At 51.8% G+C, this 20,690-nt stretch overlaps 10 protein-coding genes across 10 annotated transcripts; 4 read left to right on the top strand and 6 right to left on the bottom strand.

Moving 5' to 3' along the window:
* Positions 1-33: 33 nt before the first annotated feature.
* Positions 34-841, top strand: An08g04910 (uncharacterized protein; the record flags this gene model as incomplete). The annotated part of the gene is made up of 4 exons (XM_001392572.3): positions 34-53; positions 208-435; positions 529-661; positions 743-841. The coding sequence occupies 4 exons, from the start codon at positions 34-36 to the stop codon at positions 839-841; spliced, it is 480 nt and encodes a 159-aa protein (XP_001392609.1).
* A 280-nt stretch (positions 842-1,121) lies between these two features.
* On the bottom strand, positions 1,122-2,893 carry An08g04920 (uncharacterized protein; the record flags this gene model as incomplete). The annotated part of the gene is made up of 5 exons (XM_001392573.3): positions 1,122-1,145; positions 1,532-2,432; positions 2,490-2,562; positions 2,668-2,781; positions 2,878-2,893. The coding sequence occupies 5 exons, from the start codon at positions 2,891-2,893 to the stop codon at positions 1,122-1,124; spliced, it is 1,128 nt and encodes a 375-aa protein (XP_001392610.3).
* A 662-nt stretch (positions 2,894-3,555) lies between these two features.
* On the bottom strand, positions 3,556-5,257 carry An08g04930 (uncharacterized protein; the record flags this gene model as incomplete). The annotated part of the gene is made up of 3 exons (XM_001392574.3): positions 3,556-4,459; positions 4,521-5,081; positions 5,154-5,257. The coding sequence occupies 3 exons, from the start codon at positions 5,255-5,257 to the stop codon at positions 3,556-3,558; spliced, it is 1,569 nt and encodes a 522-aa protein (XP_001392611.1).
* A 273-nt stretch (positions 5,258-5,530) lies between these two features.
* An08g04940 (hypothetical protein) lies at positions 5,531-6,304 on the bottom strand (the record flags this gene model as incomplete). The annotated part of the gene is made up of 3 exons (XM_059749030.1): positions 5,531-5,748; positions 6,050-6,165; positions 6,243-6,304. The coding sequence occupies 3 exons, from the start codon at positions 6,302-6,304 to the stop codon at positions 5,531-5,533; spliced, it is 396 nt and encodes a 131-aa protein (XP_059604009.1).
* Positions 6,305-6,335: 31 nt separating this feature from the next.
* On the top strand, positions 6,336-7,295 carry An08g04950 (hypothetical protein; the record flags this gene model as incomplete). Its single annotated transcript, XM_059749031.1, has 3 exons — positions 6,336-6,396; positions 6,597-6,846; positions 7,097-7,295. The coding sequence occupies 3 exons, from the start codon at positions 6,336-6,338 to the stop codon at positions 7,293-7,295; spliced, it is 510 nt and encodes a 169-aa protein (XP_059604010.1).
* A 357-nt stretch (positions 7,296-7,652) lies between these two features.
* On the bottom strand, positions 7,653-9,617 carry An08g04960 (uncharacterized protein; the record flags this gene model as incomplete). The annotated part of the gene is made up of 2 exons (XM_059749032.1): positions 7,653-8,441; positions 8,475-9,617. 2 exons carry the CDS (start codon positions 9,615-9,617, stop codon positions 7,653-7,655), a joined length of 1,932 nt encoding a protein of 643 aa, XP_059604011.1.
* Positions 9,618-9,758: 141 nt separating this feature from the next.
* Positions 9,759-12,292, bottom strand: An08g04970 (uncharacterized protein; the record flags this gene model as incomplete). The annotated part of the gene is made up of 5 exons (XM_059749033.1): positions 9,759-10,819; positions 10,888-11,343; positions 11,623-11,810; positions 11,877-11,962; positions 12,038-12,292. 5 exons carry the CDS (start codon positions 12,290-12,292, stop codon positions 9,759-9,761), a joined length of 2,046 nt encoding a protein of 681 aa, XP_059604012.1.
* Positions 12,293-12,301: 9 nt separating this feature from the next.
* Positions 12,302-13,139, top strand: An08g04980 (hypothetical protein; the record flags this gene model as incomplete). Its single annotated transcript, XM_059749034.1, has 3 exons — positions 12,302-12,422; positions 12,607-12,739; positions 12,830-13,139. The coding sequence occupies 3 exons, from the start codon at positions 12,302-12,304 to the stop codon at positions 13,137-13,139; spliced, it is 564 nt and encodes a 187-aa protein (XP_059604013.1).
* Positions 13,140-15,882: 2,743 nt separating this feature from the next.
* On the bottom strand, positions 15,883-18,483 carry An08g04990 (uncharacterized protein; the record flags this gene model as incomplete). Its single annotated transcript, XM_001392580.3, has 4 exons — positions 15,883-16,010; positions 16,076-17,998; positions 18,057-18,086; positions 18,162-18,483. 4 exons carry the CDS (start codon positions 18,481-18,483, stop codon positions 15,883-15,885), a joined length of 2,403 nt encoding a protein of 800 aa, XP_001392617.3.
* A 98-nt stretch (positions 18,484-18,581) lies between these two features.
* Positions 18,582-20,591, top strand: An08g05000 (hypothetical protein; the record flags this gene model as incomplete). The annotated part of the gene is made up of 7 exons (XM_059749035.1): positions 18,582-18,593; positions 18,670-18,900; positions 18,976-19,149; positions 19,322-19,430; positions 19,532-19,828; positions 20,237-20,375; positions 20,489-20,591. 7 exons carry the CDS (start codon positions 18,582-18,584, stop codon positions 20,589-20,591), a joined length of 1,065 nt encoding a protein of 354 aa, XP_059604014.1.
* Positions 20,592-20,690: the final 99 nt, after the last annotated feature.

Genomic DNA, 20,690 nt, shown 5'->3' on the forward strand with positions numbered 1-20,690 from the left:
CCGGTCCATTGAGTCCTACGCCCAGCCGTCACCATGGCGTCCAGAGAGCCCCAGTACGTTGATACCTTGCCAATCCCCCCAATCGACCACTTCCACGGGTTACCCTTGACTACTACACCACCACATATAATACGACACATATACATACATGCATGCAACACAATTGGATTAGAACAACTCGTTTCTAACGGAATATGACTGCTTCAGGTTTAACCAGCAGGTGCTGGTCGACACGACCCCCATGCCCGATCACATCCCCAAGGTGGAGGAGATCGGTGCTACGTCGGCGCCGCTGTACAGCGCGGCGTACTTTATCGGAGACCGCTGCAAGCCCTACAACGACGACTTCATGAAGTGCAAGGACGAGTCGAACGGGCGCGGAGAGCTGGACTGTCTGAAGGAGGGTAGAAAGGTGACGCGCTGTGCGGCTAGCGTGTATGTTGTCCCCATGCTCTATATTCAATTCGCCCATTGAGTGATGAGAATCACCGGAGAAATGGATACTGATTACAATGGGGATCCCTGCAGAATCAAGGACATCAACACCCACTGCCTGAAGTCGTTCACCGCTCACTGGGAGTGCCTCGAGAACAACAACCACAAGCTCTGGGAGTGCCGTGCGCAGGAGATGAAGCTGAACAGCTGTGTTTTCGAGAAGCTGGTTCGTGATACCTTCTTAATAGATATCCTGTTTCGGATCCTTGTTGGCGTACCACAGAGAAATACTAATCCGGTTGTATAGGGCCTGAAGAAGGAAATCCCCGGAACCCCCGAGAATGTCGTCCCCGTGCACTTGCGCCCCAAGCAGCTCTACTCGGACTGGCCTGGTCGGCAATATTAAAATTACAAAATGAAATCTTGAGGGGAGCATATATCATTGTGTTTTTCTTAACTGAACTACTAACTTAACGTGTCTTTTGTATTCCGGTGTTTTCCTTTTGTTCTTCCGTCTCTCTGGTTGACGTCTGTTTGTGTATATATTAGCATCAGGAATGTCATTGGTTCCGCGAGTCAGTCACTTGGATTCAAGTAAGAATATTGCTTTTGAGTTACTATAAATATAGATTCAATTGGTATCAGATGATGACGATGATGCATACACTATAATCCAGGCTCCAGATCTATGGACTGAAGTATGAAACTACCTAGAATACAAAAGTATACAACCAGAACACCGCAGAAATATGCAGACAGCTAACCACTGCAATGAGATATCAAGCTCCGCAAAGAAGTGGACAGCCTCTAAAAATGGACCTGACACAACAAAAGAAATGAAAAAAAAAAAATAAAAGAAAGAGAAGGTATAATAAGTAAGAATAAAAAAGAAAGAAAGGAAAGGTATATATGTATATGTACCAAGAAAAGACAAAAGAAAGGGAATCATGGACCCAATGACGGTAAAAAGGAAAAGGGCATCAGAACCTCACGACGAGGTCTTATCAGCAGAAGAAGAAGATTTAGACACCACCCTCCTAACCCTCCTGAACACCATCAACAACACCAACCTCGTCTTCACCTCCGCCCAACCCACCTTCAACTTCTCCTCCAACCTGCGATCTCCTCGCAGTCTCATCCAAATAAGAAGCATACCCAGCAGCGCCAAATCAACCATGATCTGCCGTGCAGCGACCCAAACTAACCACTTCAGCCAGGCCCACAGGCCCGTTCGTCGACGATGAGCTAACGCTCGCGCTTCCAGTTGTTCTCGCACGGCGGCGATTTCCGCGGTCATGGTCGTCAAGGCCTGCTCGACTGTGCGACGCCAGCGTTTGGAGTCGTCGGGGGGTGGGGGTGGTCGTCTTCGACTTAGGGTATCATGGTGGTGGTGATCGTGATCGTATTCTTCCTGGTGGGAGGGGAAGTTGTATCCTTGTTGGTGATAGTCATGCGATTCGTGACGGTCGTGATTGTTGTTGTACTCTTCTTCCTCCATGTGTCCTTCTTCGTCATCATCTTCTCCTTCTTCATTCTCGAATAGATTATCCTGTGCTTCCGCGTACACTTCCTCCTCTTCCTCTTCTTCCTCCTCTTCTGCTGGCTCCTCCTCCATCTGTCGCCGAAACCCTGACTCCGCCTGACTAACCGGACTTAACACCCGTAGTCTCTCACTCCCTCTTCCTCTAGCCGTATTGGCAAGTAGCTGCTCATACTCCGGACGAGTCAATCTATTACTAGACTGCGGCTGTAACCTCGCATGATCACGCATCGACACCGCTGCAGAAGCCACCGGACTACCCGGTTCCTGGGACGAGGACATAGACGACGAAGACGGGTTGGATTTAATCTGATCCCAAACGAATTCCAATTCGGCGACGAGTTCCCTTGCCTCGGCTGTTTGGGAAGCGTAGTTATGCATGGTTTCGATGAGGGTGGAGATGTAGCGTCGTTTGGCTTCTGTGCGGGAGAGACCTCGTTGGGCGTGCCATGCGTCCCTACATTATTAGTACACTGACAGCATATAGAAGAGAAAGGTGGGAGGGTAAATATACCATTTCTCACACTCCATAAACACATCCGCAGTATTCCCGACCGGTCGATCCATGACGCCTTCGACATCGCCTTCTACAAGTTCCAATTAAGTACTCGTCAGCATGACCATTACATTATCATCCAATGTCCAACACAGACAATGCCCCAATGAAGAAAGTGAAAGGAGGGGAGAAATACCCATGCTCTGCTTATACAAGCCATAGAGCTTCAATCTCTCCGACGCCGGCGGTCTAGCGGTCCCCGTGCGGGGAATGCGTTTCACCGTGTTAAGGGCATGGACGAAGACACGATCTGAACCATATCAATCAGCACATTATCTCCCTAATACACTCTGTTCCTTCCTCTCATTCTTCATCATATTGTATAGTCCTTCCGGGGTAAACGCACCCACTGAATCCGACATGGTGCGAGGAACAAGGCGTCGGACGGGTTCAGCAACATGAGAGCAGACGGGGACGGAAGTGCGCGCGATGATGGGTCCGCATCAGTGTCTTGCTGTCTCTGTATATATTCGGAGATTGATGGAGAGTAGCTGTGTTGTGGTGTATTGTTTATCGGTGCGAGCAAATGAGAGAGGGTGTTGGAGTTGGAGCTTCCCCGGATTTCGGCCTAGGGAGAGAGAGTGCGCGCGCAGGACTTGTGGCAATTGATTTTAGGGTGGACGGGGGAAGAGATAATGGGTATTGGATATGGTAGGTTTCGACACCCGTGTAGAGCTGGTTGGTCGCGTAAGAATTGTTTGGGTGTGAAGGAGTGCGAGGCTGCGAGCTGAGAGATCGGTGGTGTGGTGGTAGTGTTTGATTGCTTGATGGATGCTGGAGCGATTGAACCGCGGTTGTCGGAGTTTAGTCCCTCGCGCTGCTCAGCCAGCCCAACTTGTGATTGATCGGCTATCTATCGATCTACCAGATGCAACCCCTACCTCGCGCCGTCATGTTCATGTTTCTTACTTGCCCGAAAGCAATCTGAATCAATCTTTCACAGTTGCTGTAAAAATACACAGATAATAGTAAAATCCATTATAGCATCGAACCTAGTTATATACAGACAAATCGCTAATAGCCATCATTCCTTCCCCGCTTTCTCATGCGCCGCATAAGTATTCTCCGTATCGATTGGTTTCCCCGTCATCACGCCGGGCATATCTTCGTCCGTGACAGGTGGACCAGTGAAATGCTTGCGCGCGTAGACCACATACCACCCGATACTGATCGCCGCGAAACCGGCAAACACCACACTCGCATAATTCATGCTACTCGCATCCACCGGCAGCGAGGTGGGCATGCAGAAGAGCACCACAGCCAGGCAAATCCAGCAGATGGATACGATGTTAATCGCGTATCCGAATCGCCCCAGTGAGAAGCTGGATTCCTTGACGGCTTCACGCCCGCGCAGCACGCAAATGAAAATGGGAAGGCCATACGAGATGGACAAGCAGATGGTGGCCACGCCCGTAAACGAGTTGAAGGCCGCCGAGGACCCGAAGTAGATCAGCCCTAGCAGGCAATCGACTACGGTGGAGAGGATGATGGCCCACACGGGCACATCTAACTTCGGGTTCACTTGCCTCCAGAGCCGGAAGCCGGGGATAGCTCCGTCACGAGCAAAGGCATACGTGCATCGACTGGCAGCCGTCAATGCGCCAATCCCCGCAAAGACCAGGATGCCCAGCACCAGGAACAGCAGCCCGAAGCCTCCGCCAGCGGAGCCGGTGGCTGTCTTGAAGATGAGTCCGATGGGCTGGCCGCTGGCCACAGCCAAAAGGGTCTCCACCGGGGGCAGAACAAACATGATGGGGATCAGGTAGACCAGACCCGTGATACCGGCCGCCACCACTGATAGCACAATGGCCTTGGGGACTTCCCGATGCGGGTTCTGCACTTCCTCACACATGGCAGCCACCATGCCGTAGCCAGTGAGTGTGTATGCTGCCTGCAGCAGTCCGACAAAGAACGCCCATCCAGCAGGCCTAAGAAGTCATCAGCCCCATCGAGAAAGAAAAAGAAGAGAGAAAAAAGGGGGGAACATACCACCCACTCTGCGAAGCATCATAATGGGCAAAGACAAACTCGGCATCGCGTCTCTCATCCGCCATCGTCAAAAGCGTAACGAGAATAATCACGACACTCCCAGCGGTCCAATAAATGCACACCTTATTGATCAGATCCAGCCACTTGGAGAAGAAGATATTCACCAAGGCACAGGCCCCAATCACAGCCCAGAACATGAGAATGGTCTGCCAGGTATTGGCGACAAAGTCCTCATTCCAGAGGGAAATGGCGCTGAGGATCAATTGACCCCCGGAGAAGGTGATACTGAGTGTGACGGTCCAATTGCCAACGAGGGTGAGCCAGCCATCGATGAAGGACATGGCGGGGGCCCATTTCCGCGTGGAGAGCATGGCACTCCAGTAGTAGACTCCGCCGGCGGTGGGGTAGACGGCGCAGATCTCGGCCAGCGAGGCGGCAATGGCGATGGAGATGAGGGTGACGACGACCCAGCCCCAGATGACGCTGACGGATTGGCCGTCGGTGAGGGTGATGTAGAGGGTGGTGCTGAGGCCGAAGGGGGCGGCCATGATGGCGAAGGAACTGTGGGATACAGTGATTTCATGAGTATGGCCATCGCTACTGGGTACAACGTGCTGGAGAATGGGAACATACAGGCCCAGAATACTCATCATACTCAAATTGCGAGGCAATTCACTCTTGTAACCCATTCTAGCCAACGCCTCATCGGCGTTGGCATCCATGGAAGGTTGTCGCATGTTGGGCAGTCAATCAATCAGTCAAGAAGCTGTGTGTTTCTTTATAACAGAGAAAAGGAGTAAATGTGATCCACTAGAATTATCTCAGGGAAGGAAGTCTTTTAATTTAGGACAAACATATCGTAATAGAAAGAGATCCGAATCCCAAAAGCAAGGGATGGGAGTAGAGTGAAGAAAACAGGAAAAAGGAGAGAGAGAGGGAGGGAGAACACGAGCAGGATAATGAGGGGAATAAGAAGGAACGAGAGAGAAGCAGCAAAGCAGCAAAGCAGCTTAGTTCCAGTTCCTGAACTCAACTGAACTGATGCAGCAATCATCATTCCCCCCCGCACTTACACTTTTAACTCTGTCACCGTCTAGTCCACAATCCCACAATGAATCCACACCACAAGAGACAATGACAACAACTGCCACAACCCGGAGAGAGTGTGTGACTCCATCGTTGCCAATGAGAATCCTCCTCCCCGCGATAAGCTCCCCAACTAAAAGCCCTCCGGTGTCGGGCTAGTGGCCGGCGGTCCGAGACCGCGCTGATAAGCCCTAGACAACTGTCCCTGCCAGATAATAAATGGTTAACCAACGTAGTTAGTTATCAGCCCGATGACTTGATCCTATCTCTTCTCCTTCTTATCAGATTTGTATAGCTTTTTTGAATCTTCAAGGAAGATATCCTGAGGCAGCACAATATCATATAGAATCAATCCTTCTCTTCCAACCCACTTTTTCAATTTGTCTTTCCGCGCGGAATCCACCATCATGAATAAAGTAATCGAATGCAGGGCTGCTCGCCACCAGTGTCCTTGGCTGGTTCTTTTATGCATCCATGCATGTTCCCCCGCATCTGCACGTCCGGAACCACTACATCCTTTTCTGCAACCCTGTACATCATCTCTCTGGGGCTCGTGACACTTACACAGACACGAGGCGACAAAGCTAATACTAATGCTCGGGGGGATTATGATCCCGCCGGATAAGTTTTACTGACTGGGTCATGACCTCCGCGCGCGGTCTCTCTCCTCCTGTGGGGATTTCGTTGGTAGTCTCCATCACATCCGCTCGCTCCTCACGTTTGCGAACCATGGTGCTGCCCTTCCCCCCATTTTGTGGTTCGTGGGGTAGGGTGGGTGGACTTGATCTGGGTCTGTCTACGAGGGACCTGCTGCCTAAATTGACTACATTGTTTTTACTGTGTACTACTATACTGTAGGACATTATGTGTTGTAATAGGAACTGGAGATATGAACGATATATATATATATATATATATATATAGTACTACAATATGGCAGCAATTCCTCGGGGCATATAGTATGATTTCTAGCTATTTCGGTTCATTCAGAACTATCCATTTCCAACGTACATCACGGGTGGTGTCTTGTCACTACTAAAAGTGACGGCTGCCACATCCATTTGCCGCCGCATGCTCACCACCATCACTCGGCATCAGGCAAGGATGAGCGCCACGGAATAAAGATAGAAAATGCGGGAGAAATACGGGCAGGAGGGGGAAAGGGAACGGGGAGAACAGACACAACAGGGTCGACCGAGAGGTTGAAATCCGAACGAATAGGAAACACAGGGGAGGGCATGTAGGTGGGGGGTATCAAACAGGTAGGGGGGGTGGGTTCACTATAACAGGAAGACAAGTCCATCATCACCTTCGCAGGAGATATCGATTCATCTCGAAATGGGGGGCATTTTGTGTTTTGTCTCTTTTGTGAATTTCTTTTCTTTGGTGTGTGACATGTCTAGTGTACGTGCGGACCAGAAGTAGAGGGGCGAAAGTAGGCCCCAATATCTCTTCAACAAATAAATGTGTAAGGTAGGGAGAGGGTCCAGGCAGGAGATAAAAAAGAGGAAAAGGGGACGAGGGACAAGGGAAGATCGGAGGGAAGATAGGGGGACGATGGAAGCAGGGGGAAGAGGGAAACAAATGATCGCGGGAACGGCGGCGGGTGGGCCAGCCCGAGCATCAAGACGCCTGGCGTTGGGTATGGCGGATGGCCACCTGGCCGACTCGCCCACCGCCACTTTTTGAGGGGGGCCAGCCGGTCGCTCTCCTTGAATCTGTATACTGGAACTCCTTCGCCTTCATCATCACTTCAATCAACACCCTCGCAGAAAATGAAACAAGATCATGCATGGCCTCCAGTAGACAAGGCCTCAAGTTGAGTCGCAACCAGCCAGCTAGCTTCAACTCCGTCGTCAATGATCATCGCCCAAGTGATCATGAAAAAAAGAAACGTTCAAAAGGCACAGAAATGGCAAAGAAACAAGCAAAACAAATCGCAAACGCCCAGTCATGCAGTCGTCAATCCAGATAAGTCGTTACATGATGATGCAGTGATGATAGCATGCCAAATACAATGAGGTCACGCACGCACGGCCCCCAGCATCACGGGCTCAGAACGTTGCAGAGGTCGTCCGTTCCATCCAGGCCGAAGCCGGCCATGTCGACGGAGTGCAGAGATCCGGGGCCACCACGGCCCAGAGAGATGTCGGAGGAAGCATAGTCATGCTTGAGTCGTTCATGAGGTCCAAAGAATGGCCGAGTCTCTTCGTTGGGGGTGTTACCATCACCCGCTGCCCAGGGCCCATGCTGCCAGAACCTCGTGTTGGCCTGTTGGTCCCCAAAGAGGTCATGGTGGTCGTGGTGGGTCTCAGGCCCGTGGTTGGTAAAGTCATTGGGGGACTGGAACCGCAGATGCGACCGGCTGAAACTTGAGCAGGGAGAATCGGCATGCAGCGGGAAATCGAGGTTTGGGAATGGCATGTCCTCGACGGTGGTGATGTCGATGGTCGGGTTCTCAGTCTGCTGAGCCAGTGCTGACGCTAGCCGGAGATTGGAGGCGGAGCTTTGGCGGCTGTGACTAGCCGACCGTTCGATGGCTCGCTGAACGAAACTGCCACACGTCTTCAAAATCTTTTCCTGATCCTCCGGGGAGAGGCTGGCAAAATAGTCATTTGCCAAAGAGGGCTTGGGCAGTTCGGGTTGGCAAGGAGTCAAGCCAAAGGTCTTCTGGGCATACTCCGTGAATCCGGAGGGCATGTCGTACGGCGACTGGTAGACGGTCGGCACCTGCTCCCGCTGCTGCTCAAGGTAGGCGTACTTGCGAGGCAACTTGGTGGCAGCAAGGCTCCCTCCGTTGGTGGCCTCTTGCTTGATGTTTTCCGCCTCCTTTTTCTGCAGCACGTCCAGCCGGTCCCGATGACTCACCAGCGAGAACCGGAGCATCTGCAACAACTGCGTCACCTCCTCGGACCGCATGTTAAGGGGTTGTAGTGGCAACAGCGTTCCATCCGGTGCACGAGGCTGCACTCGCTGCTGAGCCATGGCCAGCTCCAATTTCTCCAACCCGGTCGGCGGTGGTACCGAACCCATTGGACCCAGGAGGGTCTCTACGACCAACTCCGGGCTAACAATGTTGTACCCGGCGAAAACATTGGCATGGTCGGTGATCTGGGCCAGACGACGACGGGCAATAAGCTCTCTGACATTGGCGAAATTATTGGCGGGGAGGTTATTGGTGGTCTGCTGCCGCTGCTGTTGATGGTGATGGTGATTGTGAATTTGCTGCGAACGGGAAAGGGATTGTTGGTGGTGAGATTTGGTGACCTGGGGATACGGAGCATGGCGGGCTGATTGAGTTGGCAAGGATCGGTAAGCAGACGGCATCGCAGCAGGGGAGGAGGCAGTGGGAGGCGCAGGACGAGGAGGGGCAAGAGGAGCGTGCTGCAACAGGGAAGGGCGGCGGGATGCGGCAGCAGCAGCAGCAGCAGCGGCGGCGGCGGAGGTGGTCGTGGTGGTGGTCGTGGCAGCAGTAGTGGTGGCGGCAGCAGCAGAAGCGGCAGCAACAGTAGAGGCGGTCAGGGGAGACAAGAGATGAGGGTGAGGGGCACCAGCACCAACACCAACACCAGCACCAGCACCAGCACCATAATGATGAGGCGGAGCGAGATGGTGGGGGTAAGAGGGGAGTCGGGCCATCACGGCGCCGAGCGACTTGACGCTGTCCAGGAAATTCGCGCGCGGGTTGTGGACAGGCACGCTAGGGCTGTGTGTATACTGTGCCCTACACTCGGTGGAGGATTCGCCCAGGTAATACCAGATCTGTTCGCTCTTGCTGAGGTCGACCTGCGTGGATGGTGGGGCGGACTGGTGGTTAGGGTGATTAGTGCTGTCCACCGTCTCGAACTCGGCCCACTGATACGGAGATCGCCCATCGCCAAACGGATTCCCTGCCACCGGTACTGCCGATTCCAACTCCTTCCGCGCCTCGGGTTTGCGCGCCAAGTGGGCTGGTAATGGCCTGGTACCTGGAGCCAGCGGTGAGAAGTTGCTCCTGCGAACAACCAGCATCCACCGGTACGGTAACTCAATTACATCCCTGCACATCGAATGGTTAGCCCCTGCGACATCATCATTGCCCGATCGGGCAATCCCCAAACAAATGGAGGGCCCGCGGGGCTCTTTATGCAGGCTCTTCGTGGGGCACAGAACTTACCCTCGTGGCAACACCTTGACCAGTAACGTCCGTTCCTCCGGTCGGTTCTGGAGCACAATCGCACCGTTAATTTCCTTGTCCGCCTGGAACTGCACCAGATCCCCAGCCACCAAGCCCCGTGCCGTCTGGATGAGTTTGCGGTCATAGTCGGGTGACTCGCCGCTCGCCATCCAGGACGGCTTCTTCTGGCGATGATACTTGCACTTGAGGTCCACGCTGGGGATCGAGTACTGGTTCCCATCATCCGCAATCACTGCAACCTGGCCCTGCTCCACCTGTACACCCGCCAAAAGTGCACAAGTGGCGTGGTATGACCGAGTGCACTTGCCAAAGTTGCACTGGAAGCATGCTCCGCGTACTTCACGGCAGAAGAGACACTTGAGACCCATGCGGGCCTTGGGAATCTTATCCACGTCACACACCACCTCCTTGCCGGACTCATCGCGGAGGATGGAGGTCTCTTCGGTGTACAAGGCACAGCGACGGTGAGCATGGGATTTGCCATCTTCGGTCGGCAAGAGATCCTCGTAATCCAGATTATTGGGACACAAGACACAGGGTATCTTTCTGGGAACTTCCATGGCTACCCGCATGCGTTTCGCCTTGGTGGTTTCACCGTCATTCTTGCGCTTCCGACCACGCGTAGATGTTTTTTCTGGGACACTGCGGGGAGGCGTCAGGAGATCCGAAGCACCTTCGATCTCGTCAAGATCGCTTTCGTATTCGCCGAAATACTCTGGGGTAGCCTCGCCCCGAAGCTTCCGTTCGATCTCGTCGACATCGATCCAGACACTATCAGCCTCGCAGTTGCACTTCTTGGCCACACGTCCGTAATCGAGCCACTTCTCCGTTGCGAAGTTGACCGACTCAGCGCAGTTGTACCCCAAGTTGTAACCGGAATGATATCCGTACGGGTAGGTGATGACGAACTCGCCTTCATAGTGTACTAACTTGTTCACTGTGATGCCGTACTGGGACTTGAGCAAATTGGGAGAAACAAGATAGGTCTTGTGGCGGAGGAATTGGTCGCAATTCTTAGCGTCGCTTTGCCAAATACCTATCAAGTCAACATTAGCGTCCACGGCCTACCGACCCAAGATCCGATTTCGGGATTCGGAGACTTACTCTTCATGGCTTGTTCGAAGCGAGGAGCATCTTCTTGGGAGATGCTATACCACTGTTTGGGAGCACCGAAGTGGATATAGTTGATGCTGTAAAGATCCACATCCTCCAGGTGCCATGCGAAAGTAGCCTTCCACATTCCCAGATAGAGGTATGCCGTATTGACACCAGGCACCTTCTGTCCCAAGACATCCAGCAGATTTGGTAATCGGGCGACGTTCCATGAAGTCGTGATGTTATCGTCGAAAAGAGAACCCGGCATATCGGCACCGTACAGGGGATTGTTGAACATCAGGGATTTCCAATAGTTGGTCTCAAGCTCCTCGCATCTTTCGTAGGTGTAATCCTGGCTGTCATCGATGCGGTAATCAAAGTCTTGGAAGGCTTCTTCGTCCACGTAATCGATCGCATCGCCCTTGTTGTGCTTTCTACGGGATGTGACAGACTTGGGTTGTCGTCCTTTGGGCTTCGGGCCGGGCAAGGATTCGCCGTCGCTCAGTTCCTCGTTTTTCGCCTCGACGGGGTTCGATTCGGGAGACACGGGTGTTGGCGGGCCTTCCGGCTTGATCTTATCCAGGCCCTCGTCGGCTGGCGGTTCTTCCTTGACCTTCACCTGGTTGGCCCGTTTCGGCGGGCGACCAGGGCCAGCACGACGTTTCTGAGAGTCCGATCGAGTGGCCTGGGTTTTGGGAGCAGAAGGAGCCCGGGTCACTCGGTCCTGATTCCGGCGCCGTTCACCTCTCCGAGCAGGTGGCTGGTGACTGCTCTCTTCACACAGGGCTTTCCACTGGGGTAGATTGTATGATCTCTGTCTCTCAATGTTCGCTTGTGTGTAGGTTCCGTGCGAGCCATGGAATTCCTGCATGATTGGGTTCTTCACACGGATCTTCTTAACGGCTTCGTCAAGGGGTGGTAGGGAATCGGTCCTAAAGTTGGCCACATCAGTTCACGTCCTGCCATGAGTCTTTGTCCGCACAAGCGCCGAGCCATACCATTCTTTAGGAGGGATAACTTTGATGATTCCGGAGCGCATGCCATACTCCTCGACCTTGTTGATGAACGATTGGAAGTCGCGGAACTGGTCCATAGTCTATTGAGATGCCCATTAGCCCATACCTTGACCGGGATGGCGTAAACATGGGGGAGGACTCACCGGCTTGAACACCGGAATCTTGCCGCCACCATAGTAGTGGTCCGGCTCGATCTCCTCATCGTCCGCCTCTACCGATGGTATCTCCTTGGCGCCGTTGACATTGGGATCGAGCTCGAGATCCGACAGCTCTGACGGAACCCCATCGGGAACCTCCTTCTTGCCGTTCACGCTCTGGGGAGGAGTGATTGAGGCTGCATCGGTCGCCGGAGCGCCGGCGATCGGGTCGAAAAGGGGTTGATCAAGCGCTGCCGCCATCATCTCAAGATGGGAAGAACGAAGGGTGAAATTGGTCGGATGTCGATAAGGATGCCGTCGACGGAATATGCGACCGCTGATCGACGGCAGGAGAGGGATTCCCAGCGGTCGGGGGAGAGGACGTTAAGAGGTCGGAAAGGACTTGTGCTGTAGATCGGGTCAATATGGCGCAGGAACCTTTTGGGTCGTTTCTTGTCGCAGTTAGAATTCCGACGAGGTCAAGGAGGGAAGGGAAAATAGAATAAAATAAAAATCAAAAAGGAAGGATTATTAAGGCTGGCGAAACGAAACTGGGTATTATTGGGGGGTACAAGATAAGAGAGGTAGTAGTAGCAGTGGTGGTAGCAGTAGTAGTAGTGGTGGTAGTAGTAGTGATGACGAAGGAAGAAAGGGTTGGTGGTGGACTGCAAGGCTGGATGATCCGAGCTCCCAGAGACAAATTGCTGGGTATAGGGATCATGCGAAGCAGCAGAAAACAACCAGGGAAACCGATAAAAGATAGGGAGCGGGTGGAACGGTGGGTGGAAGTAAAATTAGCAAGTGGATGATGAGATCGGTATCAGCAGCAGTATCACCACCGCATTGGCAGAGAGAGCGCAAGTCAGGTCAAGCAAGCCCCTCCTCCGGTTTGAGGGCAATGGAGCGAGAAGATTTGCCGTGGGTGCAGGACCAAGCAGCAAAGGATGTTCGCCAACGAGTGCAGGGCCGATGGGACGCTAGCAGCAAGCAGCAAGCAGGAAGGCAGGGGGAGATGAAGGAAAAGGGAAGGCGGCAGAGCCAATCCCAGCATTCAGCGTCACGTCGGACGGTCCAAGCTGTGGATCCGGGCCAGAGCACGATGGCCTGACTCTTGGGAAAATAGAAAAGAGAGAAAAAGGGAAATGAGGTGTGTGGAAATGCAACGGATTGGTAGAAGAGTGGAAGGAATAATTGATGATTACTTACTGCTGCTGTCGTCTGCACTGACTGACTGCACTGAACCAGTCTAGCAGTAAGAGAGCAGTAATAGCAACGAGTAACAGAGCAAGTAACAGAAGAGTAGCAGCAGTAACAGCAGCACCAGCCGCAGCCTGAGCGCCTGAAATTTGACTCTTAAGGCACCAACTCCGCGGCGCGATACTCAGTCGAGTAAAGGCACGTAATCTGGTCCCGGCCGCGAGCAGATCTCAGCACGTCTCCGGTGTCGGGAAATGCAGGCAGGGCAGGCAGGCAGGCAAACAAGACAGATAGACACACCAACTTGAAACAACAAGTCCAGATAGTATGAGGGAATTAAAGATACTCACTTTATACAACAAGCAACTGAAATCGATATGAAAGAAAAGTGAAAGTATAAAGAATGAGGTTTCTCCCCCTGTCAATAGACTATGGGAGATTAATATCTACCCTTTACTCGTCGTAGTAGTAGTGTCTTCTATGTAATAATACTTCAACTTCTGGGATTGTCCAGCCAACTCTCTCTCTCTCTCTCTCTCTCTCTCTCGAGTTGACGCCAGGAAGAATCACGTGCAGCACATGACTGGCCGGGATTAGACACAGCACCAGTACCCGTTATGGTTAGCGTCATACCGGGGCAAAAAAAAGTAAAAAAAAAATAGATGTGTGTTAAATGGAAGTTACTGTGGGACGCAGAATACACCACGCGGTAGACATCAGCACGCTGTAGGCTGTGCAGAATTGCATTTTGGCGAAATTCGGATAGCGGCGGACCGGCAGAAATTCCCTGGAAGCAGAACACTGCATACTTTCCTAACTTACGCCTAGTACTGCAGCAGTAGTCTTTCTTAGTTCAACAATTTGATCTTCACTAAGTGGTTTAGTTAGCACTAACAGGAAGGGGTCTGATCGGTATGATCTCACCAGCCGAGTATACCATTGGATGGTTATTTAACCGGTGGTAAAGGCGGCTTTTTCTTTTTTTTTTTTTTTTTTTTCTCTCTATTACTGAATGACTAGTTAGTATCTAGCACGTAGTTAGGTATGGGTTTTGTCTTTGTTATGGAAGTTTAATTATGATAGACGATACGGGATATTGTTACCGTGGGAATGGTCTATCTACTCCTGTCGAGTCAACCAGCTAGGCAGGTAACACACAAGCCGGTTAACAATGCAACAATAAACCATGTACCTACATAAAAGCAATACTGCATATAAATATAGCATAATTCTACTACCTCACACCTCGTAAACTAATATAACCAAACTCAAACTTGAATAATAGTAGTAGTAGTAGCCCAACACCGGAATAATATCAACAACAACCCGAATCTATTATACACCATCACCGCAACGCCATCCAACAACTATCACACACACCATCTACTTACATACGAAAAGGACTGATTGACATATATACTTTTTACATACATACATACATACATACACGTACATATATACACATGCATATGCACGACAAACTACCTTGACTGTAGGTACTACTACACCTGGACTAGTAGTAAGACGGTATTGCGTCCTGAGTAGTCAATACAACTTACTACTATGTATCTACACAATGTAAATTCAAACTTCCCATACCGACCATATGCAGTTGAGAATCCTCTTATCACTCAAAAACCGGTACGCTAGTTGATCCAACCCCCAGAACAGACCTCTCTACTAAACCCACCCAATAACCCACTGATCAGATGGAAGTCCACTAGTAGTATGCAGTATGCAAGACAGCGTTGGGCACAAATCTACTAGCGGGTGGCGTGAACAACCACCACAACCACCACCACCTTCACTACCTAACAACAACTACTGGCAGACACACCCAAGCATTGTGCAAATCCGCCTCCCTGATTGGCTCCAGCTCAATCGTTCGTAATCGGGAGGGTCGGTCAGTTGGCATCCATCCATCCGTCCCATCCATCCATAATTTCATCAAATAGATAATCAACGAAGAATGATTTGTTGTCTGCTTTCTTTCTTCTTTTGTCCATTTGCGTAGGGAAGAAGAGAAGATCCCGTGATGGCCTGAGTGCGGTCCATTTGATTATTACTGTATACTACCGTAGCAGGAGCGTACGTGTAATATTGCCCAGTGGCATGATTCTAGTCTAGTTTAAAGGAAGCAACCTACCGAGATTAAAGGTGTTACCGGGCCGGTCTCATGGAGAGGATCGAGATCGTGCAAGCTGATTAATTAATTGGATTCGTTGTGGTTACTTTACTACCAACATCCATAATAGACTTGCTAGGCTACTGTTACTGGCTACAACAGACCCCGGGAAATGAAAACTCAACCGGCGTGCGTGTGGCGTGGTCTGCGTCGGCTAGCGGCGTGCGGAAGGGATGTACTGTAAGTAGGACAGACAGCTGTTTCATCGCCATCTGGATGTGGATGCAGTGTCGGCACCCAAGGTTTATGCATCTCATCCAAAAGAGATGGTGGGGAACATTGGCAAAATTCCTACCAGGGAAATGCAAACCTGCAAATCATCTATCGCATTGGTATCAATCAAGTGTATATACGCCGAACACCCATCATGGCTAAATCAGGAGCATGAGTGACGGAAACCAAAACATAACACACAATGCATGGACCTCCGTAGACCACGCCAGCTCATCCCACAGCCCCCAAGGCAACCTCAATAATCATTCAGCCGCAGCTTCTTCCCGACAAACCGACGTTTCTCGGGCTTATCGGCGCCCCGCTCCCGGTCTGCATTCAGCCCCTTGAGCGCGTGGAGCAACATCCCTGCATCAAAGAATCCATCTGATTCGGTGGTCAGTAGCTGTGTCGTTAAACGCAAGGGAACACACTTCCAAAGGTGCACTTACATCCGCCCATGCCATCGTCCTCTAGCTCTCCGCTGTCCGTCGTGGGTGTCTCGGCGCCCCGATGCAGCTGGCCCGGGTCCCCCCGGACGATCCGGCCCCGGCGGTGATCGCCCTGGAGCCGCTCGGCAATCATCTCCATCTCGCGTGCCCTGCTCGTGCGAGGGCTGGCAGGCCGGTGGGTGACCGTGCGCAGCAGCTTTCGGATCTCCATCAGGTACGATTCCAACGTGTACATCAGACGCGCAGTTTGTCGATGCTTCGACGAGGCGCAGAACGAAATCGAATCGTCCTTGATTATATAGCCAATGCCAAAGCCATCCGCAGACGTAGGCCCGAAGCCAAAGTGCCGGAGGCACGGATTTCCGCAGTTGGAGGTCGACAGCACGGTGGTATTGATCTTATCCCAGCCAGCGTCGCTGAAGATAGCGGGCATGGTACGCACCCCACGTACACTGTAGCCATTGGATGACAGTCCATCTTCCGATAACGACGTGGAAGACTTGGGCGAATCAATGGACGCTGTCTCCACAGGGCTAGTGTACCCGTTGGAGCTGCTGATGACGCTGTTGTTCGCCGACGACGCGCCGTCATCGAAGGATCGTTGCCACAGGCAGTACAGCGCGTAAAGATGCCTATCCTGTCCCTGACCCTTCGAGCAGTCCTTCGTGATGGCGGTATGCTTCTCGGTCGCTTTGCGCAGCGCGCTCACCTTTTGCTCTGCCGGGTTGTCCCCCCAGAACGTTTTAACAAAGTCCACGCATTCGTTGGTCACCGTCCGGATGGCTTCTGTTCGACCGTGTAGGAAAACCTTAGTCATAGCAGGTTCGTAGGTGTTCTCCATGCGGCCGTAGAGCCCGTAGTAGGCTGCTTGGAAGGCCATCTGCACGAATGCATCAGGGGAAAAGCCCATAGAAGTGATGAAATTTTTGCCAAATCCTTTGAAGTCGAGCACTTGGAACTCGTGTTGCTGCAGTAGATCGGAGAGGTGGGACTCGGCGAACCGCAAAGCAATGCTGAGTTCAGGCACCATATCCCATTCGAGCTTGCGGGGGGTTGTGCTGACATTGCCGAAGCTTCGAGGGTCGCGCTTCGCAGGATCAGGGCTAGACGTCGCCCAGAGGGTCGGTGCCTGGCCGTTGATCGTCCGAGCAAAGCGGAGTATGGTGTCCGTATAGACATCGCTGGCAAACCGGAGTACCGTATGGCCATCTACGCCAGTGTGTTCGAAGTTGATGCCCGCACTGCCATTCTTACACACAATGATCTGAAGTTTGTCATACCACCGGTTGGTACAAGTGCCGACCTGCACTCCTCGGACCACTTCGCTCGTTCCGCAGAGCATGTTGGCGCAAAGCTCCGACGTGTTGTGTGGTTCTGTGTAGTCCAAGCACAGAACGAACAAAGCGGTGTCCACGATATTGAGACATTCTGCGTTGTTTGACCCTTCATCCTTGGTGAGGATATCTCTCAATCCTGACCAGACCTTGCGGTTCTCTGTGCTCAACACACCAAGCGCTCCTTTCGCAGCATCATGGATGGGTGTCTGTTCTGCATCCCCAATGATAACCTGGAGGTTAACTGCAATATCCTTTTCGTTCATGATCAGATCATTGTTGTCGTCCAGCACATCGAACCAATAGATCTGACCCCGACACAAGACAACAATATGTTTCGCATGCGGATCCTGGCTTATTACGCATCCGTTATCGGTCGGGACGCGCGCTGTTCCGAATAGGCGAGAATACTGATACATGCAAAGAGGCGTGCCCCGGACAGTGTCGGGGGGAAGCTCCTCCCGCCTCACGGCACGGACGAACGACAAGGCAGAGACGACGAGTGAGGCTGCTCGGGTAACCTGATTATTTCTCGCAGGAGTCGGGTCATCTTCCAATAGGAAGAATGGGTTCAAGTTCAGCACAACAGCTTATTACAGTAAATCAGCACAGCATATTCCCCAGGCTTGATGCACGTATTCACTTACGGCTGTCGTAATTCAAGTAAGAATCGTACCCTGCAATGAGCCAAAGCTGTCAGTCTAAGATGACTCGAAAAGGCATGAGAGAAAGTTCGTTGTTTGGTGACGTACAGAATTGCTCGATATAGCTTGTTTTTGAAGAGGCATAGGTCTTGAGCTTCTCCTGCAGAATAGGGCCTTCCGATTTGAGAAAGTCCTGCACGGCTGCCCTGGTCTCATCCTGCTCTCGGGGCGTCTGTAGCGGAGCTAATGCTTCAAGGTATCGCTTGCATGTCTGCTCAAGATCTGGGATGGGCAACTTGGGTAACGAATCCTGGTTCGCAAAGGTCAAGCCCTTCTTGGGCGGCTCTGATGTTCCTCCATTCACCGACATAGGGACCGAAGATGGCTTGATTTTGGTCTCGGGGGGTGAGTTCGAACGGATAGAATCCATTGTGTTTCCCAAAGGCTTAGGGGCCGTGAAGTGGCGAACTGCTACGGACGAGTAGGACATGGTGTCAGCACAATGCAGCCCGTCCTGAACTGAAATCTATGGGAAGACGGGTGAATAATATAGGGATTGATGGGAGAGGCAAGATGTTGTGTTAGATATTATGATAAGTTCGCAGGGTAGTATCAGAACGCTGAAGGATTATCTCATGACCACGGCTCACGTCACGAGGCAGATGTGATCAAGAAGGGTTGGAGGCATGAGATCGAGAAAAACATAATCAAGACTCGTGCAGCGAAAATGGTATCATATATAGGTAGAAACCACTCAGGGGAGAACAATACACAGTTTCGCAATGGTACCCGGGGAGCAACTGCTGGCCGCGGGGTGGAACCAAGAGGTACCTTCGGGATAAAGGGAGTTAGACGGAGGAAGGGACACTTACAGCTTAGCTGACAACACTAGGAAAGCGACCAGGCTACGCCTAGATGAAAGGCTCGAACCACAGTGGATCAGCTCGCCGGGCCTAACCGTCCGCGGCTGCGCCTAAGGCAAGCAGGTAAACGGGATATCGGGGGAACGGATGAAGTCTGGTTAGAGGGGCAGAGGGAAGTATATCCAGCTGGCCTGCCAAGAGATATGCGCGATAGGCCCGGTGGGCCGTACGAGGTGGAGGCGGGAAAGCTCTGGTGCGCGAACGCACTGCTGCTGCTGCTACCTAAGCATTTAAGAACCCATATAAGTACTTATCATCAACATCCCCAGGGGAAAGAAAAATGAAGGGAAAGGCCAGGAATGTGCGAAGAGCTCCATCCGGTCCTAAGGGTTGTGCCTGTGGCAGTACCAGAGGGAAGATGAGATGGGGAACTGCGGGGGAGGAAACGATCATGTGAAGCCGAGTATCCATGGCAGAAAGACACAGAAGGCAGTAGGAGCAACTGCTAGAGATAGTACTAGCACTGTAGCACTTAAGAGACACGTACTCGGGGATTTTGAAGGGCACAGCCAATAGACGAGCACAACCCAGCTGAAATTAGGTGAAGTGGTACAGACGGGTCAACTGCAGTGACCGCATTAGACAGTAGTTTAATGAGAGATGGAAGGGCTCTAACGAATGCAATCCTAGTCGATAGCGCCTGGAAGCAACTAGTAGAAGGATTGGAACATGTGGCAATAATCCTGGACGAGAGCAGACCAATTGGTGACGTTTTCGGACGAAGGGAGACTGTGGAAAGTCTGGTTGCGGGGAGGAGAAGCTGCCAGATTCTAAGTTCCTTCCCCCAAAAAAGGCAATCACCTGGGCTTATTCAGAAGGCGAAAACTGACACCACAGGCTGCAGTCACGTGGGTGGGGCGGGACAGCCGCGCTGACAAGATAAGAGAATAGAGAGAAAGATAGAGACATGGACACAGGACTACCCGCTGACATTATCCTACACTAAAACTGGTGTTAACTAACTTCACTGACTTACTTCTCTCCCACACACAATCGTGGCCAGGTGTTTTGGAAAAAGGTCTCATCATTTGGCTTTTAATCATCCCGAAGCAAGTACCGATTCTAAATCAGGGGCGCCCCATATCCACACACACACCCGCTTTGCAAAATACCCGAATCATAATTCACACACAAGAAATGAAGATCATCTAGTCTAAGGGCAACGAGTCATATTGTCTCTCATCGAGCCCCATTAAAAGCAAAGAAAGAAAAAAAAGCAAAAAGTCAACAGATAAAATATTCACAGGTGAAGATAAGCAGAAAGAAGAAAGTCACGCCGTGCACCTGCTCTAGCCCGCGGGCTCCGAGGTCGGGTGGATCCTGTTTCGGTACTTCGGGCAAGCGGTAAGGTAGATCTTCCCCAGATGGACCTCCGTCAGAGCGTCTTGGCGATCCGGGCGTGAAACAAGCGCAGGACGTGTCTCGGGAGAAGACAAGCTTATTATCAAATAAAATAGACAGTGTGAAGGCGGAATGAGATTTAAATTTCAAAAAAGGACTGATGATCGTCAGATTCTCCATTGTTCGATGTTCGCATATGGCCGGTGGCCAGAGAATCGCCCTTGCACCAGATGGATCAGGGACCAGTGTTTACTTCCATCACAGGCAGCTCTAACCCAGTTCATCGATATCCCCAGCGCCCGTCATGGCAAAGCTGACTGTTTTACCCGTCGGGTGCAGGGAAACCGACTATTCCTTGGCATGGTGCAAGAGC

This window comes from Aspergillus niger (genome assembly GCF_000002855.4).
Source record: "Aspergillus niger supercontig An08".
In the NCBI taxonomy this organism is placed as follows: Eukaryota; Fungi; Ascomycota; class Eurotiomycetes; order Eurotiales; family Aspergillaceae; genus Aspergillus; species Aspergillus niger.